This window comes from Triticum urartu, chromosome 3A (genome assembly GCF_056163025.1).
Source record: "Triticum urartu cultivar PI428250 chromosome 3A, HENAU_Tu73, whole genome shotgun sequence".
NCBI classification, from domain to species: Eukaryota; Viridiplantae; Streptophyta; class Magnoliopsida; order Poales; family Poaceae; genus Triticum; species Triticum urartu.
Genome location: NC_141875.1, coordinates 520,731,333 through 520,742,452, shown reverse-complemented (window position 1 = coordinate 520,742,452; position 11,120 = coordinate 520,731,333). Strand labels below are relative to the sequence as shown.

Here is an 11,120-nt window from a genome sequence, read left to right as displayed (position 1 = left end):
TGTGCTCTTCCAACTGGAAGGATCCCGTCCATGAAATGTGAGGCAACATTCTATCAGCAAATCTTACCTTTTCTAGCTTGCCAACCCGTACCCTTTGTTGTAGTAGCATTTGTCGTGCGGTGCTTTAACTGTGTCGTGTTTAATTATTTCAGTTATGCAAAAATGTATTGTTCAATATGTCTATGTGATGTTTAAGTATGAATTGTCCACTTTAGTTTCACGAATGGCTATATTTAGTTGTTTATAGTGAGTAGATGCCTTGTTTATCTGTATTTGGTTGTTAGGTTGGTTGGAGTGAGCATTTTTTCAGTTATCGAGCAGATGCCTTATTCATTTGTATTTGGTTCTTAGTTTGGTTGCAGTGAGTATTTGTCCAGTTATCAAGCAGATGCCTTGTTTATCTGTATTTGGTTGTTAGGTTGCTTTTTTTAGCATTTGTCCAGTTATCAAGCAGATGCCTTGTTTATCTATATTTGGTTGTTAGGTTGCTTTTTTTAGCATTTGTCCAGTTATCAAGCAGATGCCTTGTTTATCTATATTTGGTTGTTAGGTTGCTTTTTTTAGCATTTGTCCAGTTATCAAGCAGATGCCTTGTTTATCTTTATCTGCTTGTTAGGTTGGTTGATGTGAGCATTTGTCCAGTTTTCAAGCATATGCCCTGTTTTTCTGTATTTGCTTGTTAGGTTGGTTGCAATGAGACTGTCCAGTTTTCAGTGACTATATGTGGTTGTTATACTGGTCATTTATGCCTTCTTTATTTCAATCATTCACAATGTGGTGTTCATTATGTGCAAGTCGGAATTGTGCCGCTCGACTACATCAATACCAGTTTGAACGGCTATATTTGATTCCAGTTATTCCTGGTGTAGTTAACACATGCCCTTTATTTCGGTTTTACATATTTATCCAGTGTGATGTGTAAGCATTACCTATGTTCTATTCATTTTCAACAATACCAGCTCGAATTGCAAATATTTGATGGCTGTTAAGCCTGCCGTCGGTAACATTGCCTTCCATTTTATATCTGCTTTAACAACATGCTAAAACCAACACATTCAAGCTATCATTTGGAGATGATGTTGTTTACCTTTGCTATATTTGTTTAATGTTAAGATTGTTGTACTTATCATGCCTTTCCACTACTTATGTAGGACAACAACGGGAGTGGCCACCATTTTTCGCCGAGGTTAGCTTCATCCCTCGGCTTGTACTCCCCCCGTCGTTCCATAATGTAGTGCATATAGATCCAGGCCTGGACACTAGTTAGTTTCTAATATTGACTTGTTGCTTGTAGGTACATATGCCCTTGGCAAGGATCCACGCATCGACCCTTTTTGCGTATGGGGCAATGAGATATTGATGAACAAGCATCAAGTGAGAAAACTGATAAGGATTATTAGCAAAAAGATACGAATGGTGGTAAGCAAATTATTTGTTTATGCTCTATCCAACACAACAGTGAGCTGTAGGATGGTAACTACAAACTCTGCAGCCTTCTCTTTTTACTGCCCATAATGAGTTGTTAGACAATAATGTCTGAATCTTTTTCGTTCCCAGTGGTTCCCGAAGTAGTTCACTCAATATTACCTCGCAAAGTACATGATTGGTGGACACGCAATGAAGGTTAAAGTATTTCATCCAGACTACAATGAGCATCGAGAAGTCCTAATGAAGACAGTGAAGGATGGACGGGTATCCATCACAAGGGGTTGGCCTAGAGTCATGCGCGCCTTACGCATGGGGGCACAATATGGGCATTCCGCTTCACCTTCTCCAGCAACCAGAAATGTCTTTCGCCTCTCTCTTTACAGTCTTTAGTATAACTGTGGTTCATCATTCTTTACTTGGTGCTTCTGTAGTTCTTTAGTGTATGTACCTGTGCATCGAATTATGGATTTGTGGTTGAACCTATATATGTAATAAACATGGTTGGATATGAAATAAGTGATTGCCTACTTTCAAATTCAAAACATGTGATTTTTAAATTAGGGATTAATTGGATTAATTATGCATTAATTAGGGATTACACTGCACACGGTTTGCGAAAGCGAGACGTGTGCGATATACATGGAGATCAGGAACGTTTCTAGGATCCACTACGTGTGCGATCAATCTCCACTGCACACACGACTTTCTCTTGAAAACTATTTGCGTTAGGCCACCTTGCGCAAACGTTTACCATATAAAAAATGTGTGTGATGGACAGCATTTGCCACACAGTTTCTTCCACACACCATGTGTGATACATTCAATAACACAAACGGTTTAACGAGAAAAATTGTGTGTGATGTACCTATGAACATAAACGTTTTCCTTGGAGCGACTGTGTGGGATGTACATACGAACGAAAACGTTTAGCGGGGACTGACTGTGTGGGATGTACTTGCGACCGGAAACAATTTCGCCGTGTAATTGTATTTTTTTAGCTCTACCGTACGTATTTACGTATTTGAGCCCTCGCCGGTCGCACACGTTCTTATTTTGCCGAGCCTGTGTGCCAGGAAGGCATATCTCCGACAGTTTCTGGGTCATGTGGGAAGGACCCCCCTATCGCCCACACTCACTTGGCGACGGTTCCAAATGCCATCGTGGAAAGGGGTTAAAAACCATTTGTTTAGGACCGACGCGCACCAGTGTATACCGGATGGTGGTGAGGGAGGACTGGTGCCGCCCATCCACGCCTTCGCGGCGCTGTCGGCGACCACTGGACCTCCGACCAGGTCGCCCTGCCTGCCCGTGCGCCATCCTCATCGGATCCGGCGAGATCTGCCTGCAATCCTTGCTGCCGTCTCCTTCCGAGCTGCATGAGTCTCCGGCCCCTGTTGCTCCCGGACGTCCCCGCCTCTTGCCCGTGCATCATCCTTGTTGAATCCTCTCAGCCGCCCAAAGTCTTCACCGTTGCGGGATCTAGCTTTCTCGGTTCTGAAACAAAGGCCTAATTGCAAAAAAAAAAAAACATGGACGCAGAGGGGTTGCTCTTGAGCGTCTGATCAAGAGCGAGGACGCTTGCACGCAATAGGTCGGCTGAAAGTAAGTTTCCTTTATACTAACTTTGTATACTAACTTAGTTACTCCCAATTTTTTTCTCAAAAGTTAAACGAACACAACATTCTGGCCCAGTTTCAGTTGTCCAGCGGGCCGTTTCTCACCGATCGAGTCGTATATAGCCCAAGTCCCACACGAACATCAATCTCGAGCCCGCAGTCGCACCCGCCCCTGCCCCCGCAGCCGCCATCGACCAAGAGCGGCGGCGACCGGTCGGCGGGCGACTCGGTTCCCCTGATCCCCTCCGGTATGGACGGCCAGGCTTCACACCCCGTCGCCGTCGCACCCGAATCCCTGCCGCAGCCACCTCCGCATCTGGAGACGGAGGCGGAGGATGACCCCGTCGTCGTCCCCGACGCCTCCGATGCCGCTTCTTCGGAGCCTTCCAAGGTCGGCGCCCTTTCGACGTCGCCTCTTATTAAGGCGGAGGACGACCCGGTCGTCGTCCCCGACTCCGTCGAACTCGCTTCTTCCGAGGCCTCCGTGGTTAGCGCAGGTGGTGTAGTGCCGCCGCCACCGCCGTCGCGGCCTCTTGATGCGGAGGAGGATCCCCTCATCGTCCCCGACACTTCCGAGGCCGTTCCTTCGGGGGCCACCAATGTTGGCACAGGTAGCGTGGTGCCCCTGTTACCATCTCCACCTCTTGAGGCGGAGGACGACCCCCTCATCGTCCCCGTTATTGATGCCTCTTCGGAGGCCTCCGACGTGGTTACCTCTGGTGTCGTGCTTACGGACGAGCTCCGTGACAAGATAGTTAAACAGGTATACCAATGGTAGCCCGGTCTTTGATACTTGGTTCGCGTGAGAATGCTGAGTATCGTGTTCTCTTTAGTTAGCACTTAGCACCCTTCATATAGATATATAAATGCATCCTCTTGTAGTTCGTGTCACAGGAATCTTATAATCCTGTATTCGTGCAAACAAATGATATTCTGAATGCTGTGCTTGTTAGAAGGTAACATGTTCCAAATTTGCAGGTGGAGTACTACTTCAGTGATGAGAATCTTCCCACAGATGAGTTTATGTTGAAATTTGTGATGAAGAACAAGGAGGGCCTTGGTAATGGTAAGTAGTGTGCCATTGCCTTAGGACATACATGTAATGAAAACACTCTGTACCGCGGTGCTCAGGAGTTGACATATTCTAGTTCCTAGTTGTGTTAGGTTTGTTTATGAGACAATAGGCATGTAAAATGGATGGACTATTCTGGCTGTTTTCAACTGCTTACAACGAGTGTTTTTATTCTAACGTCACCATTATATTTGTCAACCACGTTATTTGAACTTGTATTAGAAACAAGCTTTTGTTGTTCATCTGTTTTTGTGGAACATTTTTGCCCTAGAAGGCTAGAATTTGCTGCATTTTCAGCAGTACATGTTCAATTTGAAGGCCTTTTTCGGCATCTGTTTTTGTGCAACATTTTTGCATGCCAACACATCATGGTGCATGGTCTAGCTCTGCAAACTCAGTCCTCAGGATTACTGCCTTTGTAAACATGATGTTTTGCTCTTGCCCTAGCTTTGTTATGTCTAGTGGAATGGTGATGAAAATGATGAAATGTGACAGGTACTTATGATGAGGCTTTTACATGGGTACTCATGGTGCAGCTTTGTTTAGTTGTGCCGAGAAGCTGGTCTAGACCTCTGTGAATATTGCATATACTTTGTTCTGATTCACTCCATTCTATTCAAACAAGTAGAGATCATGGGTGGTGTCCTGTGGAATAACTATTGGGCTTCATTGTTTATTTCTGTTTCTTTAAGATCTATGCATAGCATCTTGTCAGTTCCCTTTGATGGTTTCTGTTAATTTGCCTTGCTTTTGGTTTGATTTGGGAGTTTGGGACCATGAAGATAAATACATCTGATCCTGTGGTTGACAGATGTTGCCTGGTCTTCCACCACCGTAGCTCTGTCAAGATTATCTCCCCAGGAATATGATATGTACCTTACTCATCTGAGTTGTCCCTTAGCCTACAATGAAGCAGATTTTTGACCTAGGTCTGGCATGTCTGGACCCAGTGCACGCAGGAACAAAAAAATTTACTTACCGAAATTTAGCTCCATAATTTCGTTAAGATGGATTGGTTTTTTTCTTTCATTGGTATTGTTCTGTGTGTGATGGTGGCCGAGTCGCATTTTCAAATTTCACACGAAGCAACATAAGGTGAATGGTTAATGAATATCGTACTCCCTTAAACATAAATAAATAAATGAAGATCTTACAAAGTACAAGAAAATATGCAATTTGCATAGGCATAATTTGTGGAATATTATGATGCGAGGACTGAACCAAATAGTTCCTTTGAAATGAAATATGAAAACATATGTGATCTCTAGTTACAAAGTAACCAAACAGAATGGCAGAAATACTGCACTTTCTTTTGCCAGGCACGGAGTTGCTTTTGTTTTTAGACATATACATCATATATGTTTGATATTTGCTGGAACATGATTGATCTATGATATTTGCTGGAATTTTGTATGCACACACTATACTAAATAACACTTATGAAGTAACCTAAAGCCCTAAACAGCATTCCATTAAGCACCCATTTGGATGTAAACTATGTTTTATTTAGTTTTTCTTTTGGTTCTACGTTTGTGGATTTCTATTGTGCTGTGTTTTTTCAATATTTAGTGTTGCTCGGCAGTTATTGTACTTCAGCCCATATTTAATAGATGTGCATCATGGTTTGATTTGGATGAACATTTCATATAGTGTGTCATAGAAATGTAGAATGCTCTCTTCTAATGGTGTGTTATTCTTTACAATAGTTCCGCTTGGAGTTGTTGCATCATTCAGAAAAATGAAGAAACTTGTTCAGGACCACTCGACAATTGAAGCTGCCCTTAGGACATCATCCAAGCTGGTAATATTTTGCTCTTTTGTTCTCTTTGCTGGCACTTTGGAGATCATACAGATGGAAATATGTGTGGGCTACTTGATATGCACTTGTAATTGTCATCTTGTCTTATTAGGTTGTGAGCTCTAATGGGAAAAGGGTCAGAAGGTTACATCCCTTACCATGCAATGAATTGAAAGACGTGAAGGTGAATTTCTGATTCCTTCCATACTGGAATGTTTAACTTTATCCTCTTTAACAATGTTTTAACTTTTAACTTAAAACCATTTTTCAGAAAAGGACTGTTGTGGTGGAAAATCTACCTCTGGATTTCGCCCTGGAGAGTGTACAGGAGAAATTTGGATCAGTTGGCAAGTATGTTAGCTGGACACTTGTAGTAGTCTGTGCTTGTATTGCAGTTGGTAATTTTTGGTGTGACATTCTGAAAGCAGTTAATAACTAATGCTACATCATTCTGAAACTGAACTTTATCATTTTATGTACCAGAATTATGAAGATAACCATCCATGATCCACATGCAGTTGGTGAATCTGCAACATCGAAGAAGCCTGACTTCATGTTGAGTAATAAGGTATGCTCTTACTGATAATTTATGGCTGTTGTTGATTTTATACCTGTCAATACATAGCTCTTCACATTTTTTATTAACCTGTATTTACCAATTACCACTCTATTGTAACTAGTTATTCAATGGAAATATATATGCATTCTGTTTAATTAAGTAATAACTTCATTCGTCTCTACATATTAAGAAAATTATCTTTAGTGCTGAATCAAGTAACTTGAGGGTTGTGCAGGTACATGCCATTGTTGAGTATGAAGCAGTGGAGGCAGCTGAGAAGGCTGTAAGTTATTAATCTCATATTCAATGACCCATTCGGTGCTAATCGAAGAGCTATACATCTAGTATAATTACCTTCTTTTTAAGATGTTTTGAAAATTTTATTATATTAGGTGGCAACCTTAAACGATGAGAGGAACTGGAGAACTGGGATGAGAGTCATACTCCTGGCTAAACGAAGTGTAGTGGGATCAGGAAAGAATATCCAGTCTTCAAAAGAAAATCATGGCACATGTTTGAGAAAGAACAACGAGGGCCAGTTTTCAAAAGAAGTACAGCAGTCGGTATCAGAAAAAAATGGTGGTGCTGATTCAGGAGAGGTTGCTTCAGATAAGGAGAATGTGAACTCTGATGTTAACCATGAGGTCTGAATTTTTCGGTACTTATTCCTTTCCTGCTCTGTTGTATGATTGAAGGTTTAGTTTCCTGTATTTTAGTGCATCATTTGTTGCCTGCGTACTTCCATGCTGATAGTCTGGTCCTTTTTTCTTGTACTGTGCACATGCTGCAAACTAGAACTATATATGCATAGTTTCAGAAGAAAGCTGATACCCTGTTGTCCACATCTACAGGAAGTGCGCCAACACCAAAGGGCAAATGCTAGCGGTGGTCGAAAAGGCAGATACAGAAGCCAAGGAAAAGGCCTGAGTGGACAAGGTATTCTACTTAATTGTCACCTACTAAAATTTTGGATCTGACTATGGTTTGTACTTCTGTAGTTATAGAACAACATCCGTTTGTATGTCCATTTGAACACATAAGTTGAGTTTATTCCCAAATCAACACATAAGAGAAGCTCGATGGTAAACATGTTAATCTCCGCAAGGGAAGCTGGATTGATCTTTTTATGTCTGCTAAATGCGCACCTAGTCCATGTAACAATGTCGTGTCATCTGTTTCCCCAGCTAGGCCTTTCCATCTTGAGGATTAACGTGGGAATTTCTGTTGGGCTTAAATTTGTGGATACAACCATTGCTTTAGCATGCTTATCCTTTGCATGAGCCAAACTACCCTGATTATCCTTGCATGCACATTCTTGATAACCAAACAGACACGAGGAAGGCAAACCTCATAAGCCTTTGTGCTTTTACACCCTTGACTCTAATTTCCTCATTTATGTTACATAAATATCACTAGAGTCTACAGGACACACGCACTTCTAACATTTTCAATATCCATATCAGGGCATGGCTCATCCCCTACTATTCCTGGTTCTGACTCTGCAAACAAGCCTATTTCTGGGCCAAGAATGCCGGATGGAACAAGGGGCTTCACAATGGGGCGCGGGAGATCGCTTCCACTTCCGAAAGCCGAGAAGGCCCAGAAGACTGAGGAATAGAACTTCATACAAATGGGTAGTGCTTTTTCATGCCACTTTGTAAGGATGTAAGCATAACCATGCTTCTATGCTACATTTCCTTTATGACTTGTACACGGAAAAGCCCCCCGTTGCCTTTTTTGAAATAACTGTCACTTCAGTTGGAGATTTCACACGTGGCTGGTCCTTTACCACCTTACTAGTATAGTACTACTATGTATATTTGTGACAAGCTGACACCTGGTTTGATGACTGCCAAAGCTTTGCCGGTTGTCATATGCTTTGGCTTGGAAATGTCTGCTTAGGCTATTTATGTCGATCTGGTTGTGCATATTTGAATCGCAAAAAGGAGAGGAAGTTATTAAGGGGCTTTGCGCTCTGGTGTTGTATTGTTGCTGCTGAATGCTGACTGGATAAGTGTTGCGCCAACAATAATGAATGGAGATCGAGATCACATCCTGCAGCTTGGTCTTCCTTTGATTTGGGCCAATTCTGCTGCTTGGTCCTGCGCTAAGGGCCTACCACGTTGGGAACCTGCTGTGTTGCTCATCGTTGGGCCCTTGCCGCCTCAGCGTTCTTGTGCGTTGTGTCGATTCCAGTCTTGACTAGTCAAGAAAGGGCCAGTAGTTTTTTTTGCAAGTAGTCACACTACGGTTGATATTTGTACTTGCTGCTGTTCTACCTTTTTGTACGCCTTTTTTTTAAAAAAAATCGAGGCAAAAAGGCTTGCCTCATATATTAATTATAAGCAGAGAGCAGAGTTTGTTACAATAGACACCCCCCCCCCCCTACACGGCATGAAGGATTACTCACGTAAAATAATAGACCCTAATTTTTTTCTCCGGCGGTGACCCAAAGATTTACCTCGTTGGTAATGATAGTGAGCAAAATTGGCGGTGGGGCGCTCTTATGCCGGAAGACCCGAGCATTTCTTTCATTCCAGATGATCGAAGTCACAAGCATGGTCAGGGAGGCCATCGCCTTTCTATCGGGGACTTCTGTGTCGGTCACACTTACCCACCAAGTTTTGACGGAAACATTCAAATGCCACAAGGAGGTGTCCATTTGCTCAACCCGTAACTTCTCAATGACCATCTTCCAAAGCCGAATGGTGTAGCGGCACTTGAAGAAAAGGTGGGGTCCGCTCTCTTGCTCCCTTTTGCAAAGAGGACAAAGACCACAATTTGGACATCCCTGCTTGGTAAGCCTGTCGGCTGTCCAGATTCTATCTTGGGTATCCAACCAAGCAAAGAACTTTGCCTTTGGCGACGTCCAGACCTTCCAAATCATGTGCTCCATGGGAGAAAGGACCAACCCAAGAAATTGTGCTTTATAGGCGGAGGCTGCAGTGTAGTGTCCATCGGCCTTGCGCTTCCATATAATAGTATCCTCGGCAAGCTCATCAAGATGGAAGTTACGTAGGAGCGTTCAAAGGGTGAAGAATTGCCGTATGTGCTCGATGGAGATGACCGTGGAGGGGTTGTTCTTGAGAATCCAAGCATTGTTTTTTAGGGCCTCCCGCACCTTCCAATTTTTTTCCTCATGGAAGCCTCAAAGATTAGGGGAGCAACATCCTTTGGTTTGGTTCCATGTAGCTAAGGGGAGTCCCAGAAAGGTGTTTTCGCCCCATTCCCGACGGTAATGGTGGTCGAGGCGTAGAAGAAGTATAGGCCCTCCTCGTCACATGGGTTGCCCAAACCGACCCACATTTTGTTTGGCTCCGTCCATTCGAACCATGGCCATCTCAATCGCATGGCGCGAGCAAACTTGTCGGTGTTGAGAACCCCAAGGCCACCATACTCCCGCGGGCGGCAAACGATCTTCCAATTTACTTTGCACTTTGCACCCGTGGTTCTATCTGTCCCAGCCAAAGGAAAGCTCGTTCTATCTTGTTCACATTTTGCAAGGTGCTCTGTGGGACGACCAACGGAGTGATAAAGTAGACCGCGAGAGAGGAGATGACAGATTTTACTAGAGCTGTACGTCTAATGGTTGTTATGTTTTGCACTTCATAAGTAGCCAACTTGCTCGCAAACAAGAAATTGAAAGTCCGTCTTCTTTAGTTGCCAGACAGATAGGGGAAAACCCAAGTACGGCTTAAAAAAAGGGATCTTCCGATTTTCTATAGGTGGAAGATCCATTAGTCTCGCGTGAACTTTTTCCGACCAGTATGAAGTTGGCATTATTGTCTGGAGATGCCAGTTTGTTTAGATATTCAAGGCGGTCAGCTTACCGGAGCTCGTTTCGTGGACGAAGTAGAAGGCGGCATTTCAGCCATCCGTGGCTGGCACCATGTTGGATCTCGGGCGACCACACTCCGGGATGGTAAAAAAGCAGCAGCTGGTGCCACGACGCCGCAAAATGATTCGCCGTTGCGGTGGCACCCATCTCCCTCTCGCCCATGTCGCGCGCCGTGGCAGGGCATGCAAGGGGCCGGCACGGTGGCAGGACCGCTCCTTGCCGGCACGCCCGGCAGGAGCATGACCCAAACATGTAGGCACTGCTCCATAGTCATATCTAATTACATTGATCTAAGAGCATGGTTAATAATACAACCAATTGCTGGCTATAATGGCTATAAGATATTGCCATATTATTTGTAGCTAACACATAGTCACTCATACAACAAAGTTAGATAAGGTAGTTATAAGATTATTACTTCCTTCGTTTTTATTTGCTCCGCATGTTACATTTAACTGAGGTCAAACTTTGTAAAGTTTGATCAAGTTTATAGAAAACAATAAAAACATTTATTATAACAAATCTATATGATGTGAAAGTACATTCAATAATGAATCTATTTGTTATTGTATATGTTAATATTTTTGTATAGAAACTTTGTCAAAATTTATAAAGCTTGACTTTGATCAAAGCTAATACGTGAACTAAATAAAAACAAAGGGAATAGTACCTTTTCTCATCTTCTCTCTATCTCTTTCTTCATATTTATTGCATCTGTATAGAAGTACGCATATAGTCAGGCTCTTGCATGAAAACCCATCCCCTTAGGCAAAATTGCATGTCACCGTCCTTCACATAGGCAAAATTAC

General features: G+C 43.0%; 1 protein-coding gene across 1 annotated transcript; it reads left to right on the top strand.

Moving 5' to 3' along the window:
- Nucleotides 1–3,183: 3,183 nt before the first annotated feature.
- Nucleotides 3,184–8,431, top strand: LOC125544777 (la-related protein 6A-like). The gene is made up of 10 exons (XM_048708529.2): nt 3,184–3,807; nt 4,023–4,110; nt 5,823–5,917; nt 6,027–6,098; nt 6,186–6,265; nt 6,398–6,482; nt 6,709–6,756; nt 6,866–7,117; nt 7,325–7,409; nt 7,937–8,431. The coding sequence occupies exons 1-10, from the start codon at nt 3,295–3,297 to the stop codon at nt 8,089–8,091; spliced, it is 1,473 nt and encodes a 490-aa protein (XP_048564486.1). The 5' UTR covers nt 3,184–3,294; the 3' UTR covers nt 8,092–8,431.
- Nucleotides 8,432–11,120: the final 2,689 nt, after the last annotated feature.

Bases quoted from the DNA above. Each gene is read 5' to 3' on its own strand.
- LOC125544777 (XM_048708529.2), top strand. From the start codon at position 3,295: ATGGACGGCCAGGCTTCACACCCCGTCGCCGTCGCACCCGAATCCCTG. The intron at 3,808-4,022 runs GTATACCAATGG...CCAAATTTGCAG, and splicing joins GTGACAAGATAGTTAAACAG to GTGGAGTACTACTTCAGTGA. The intron at 5,918-6,026 runs GTAATATTTTGC...TTGTCTTATTAG, and splicing joins TTAGGACATCATCCAAGCTG to GTTGTGAGCTCTAATGGGAA.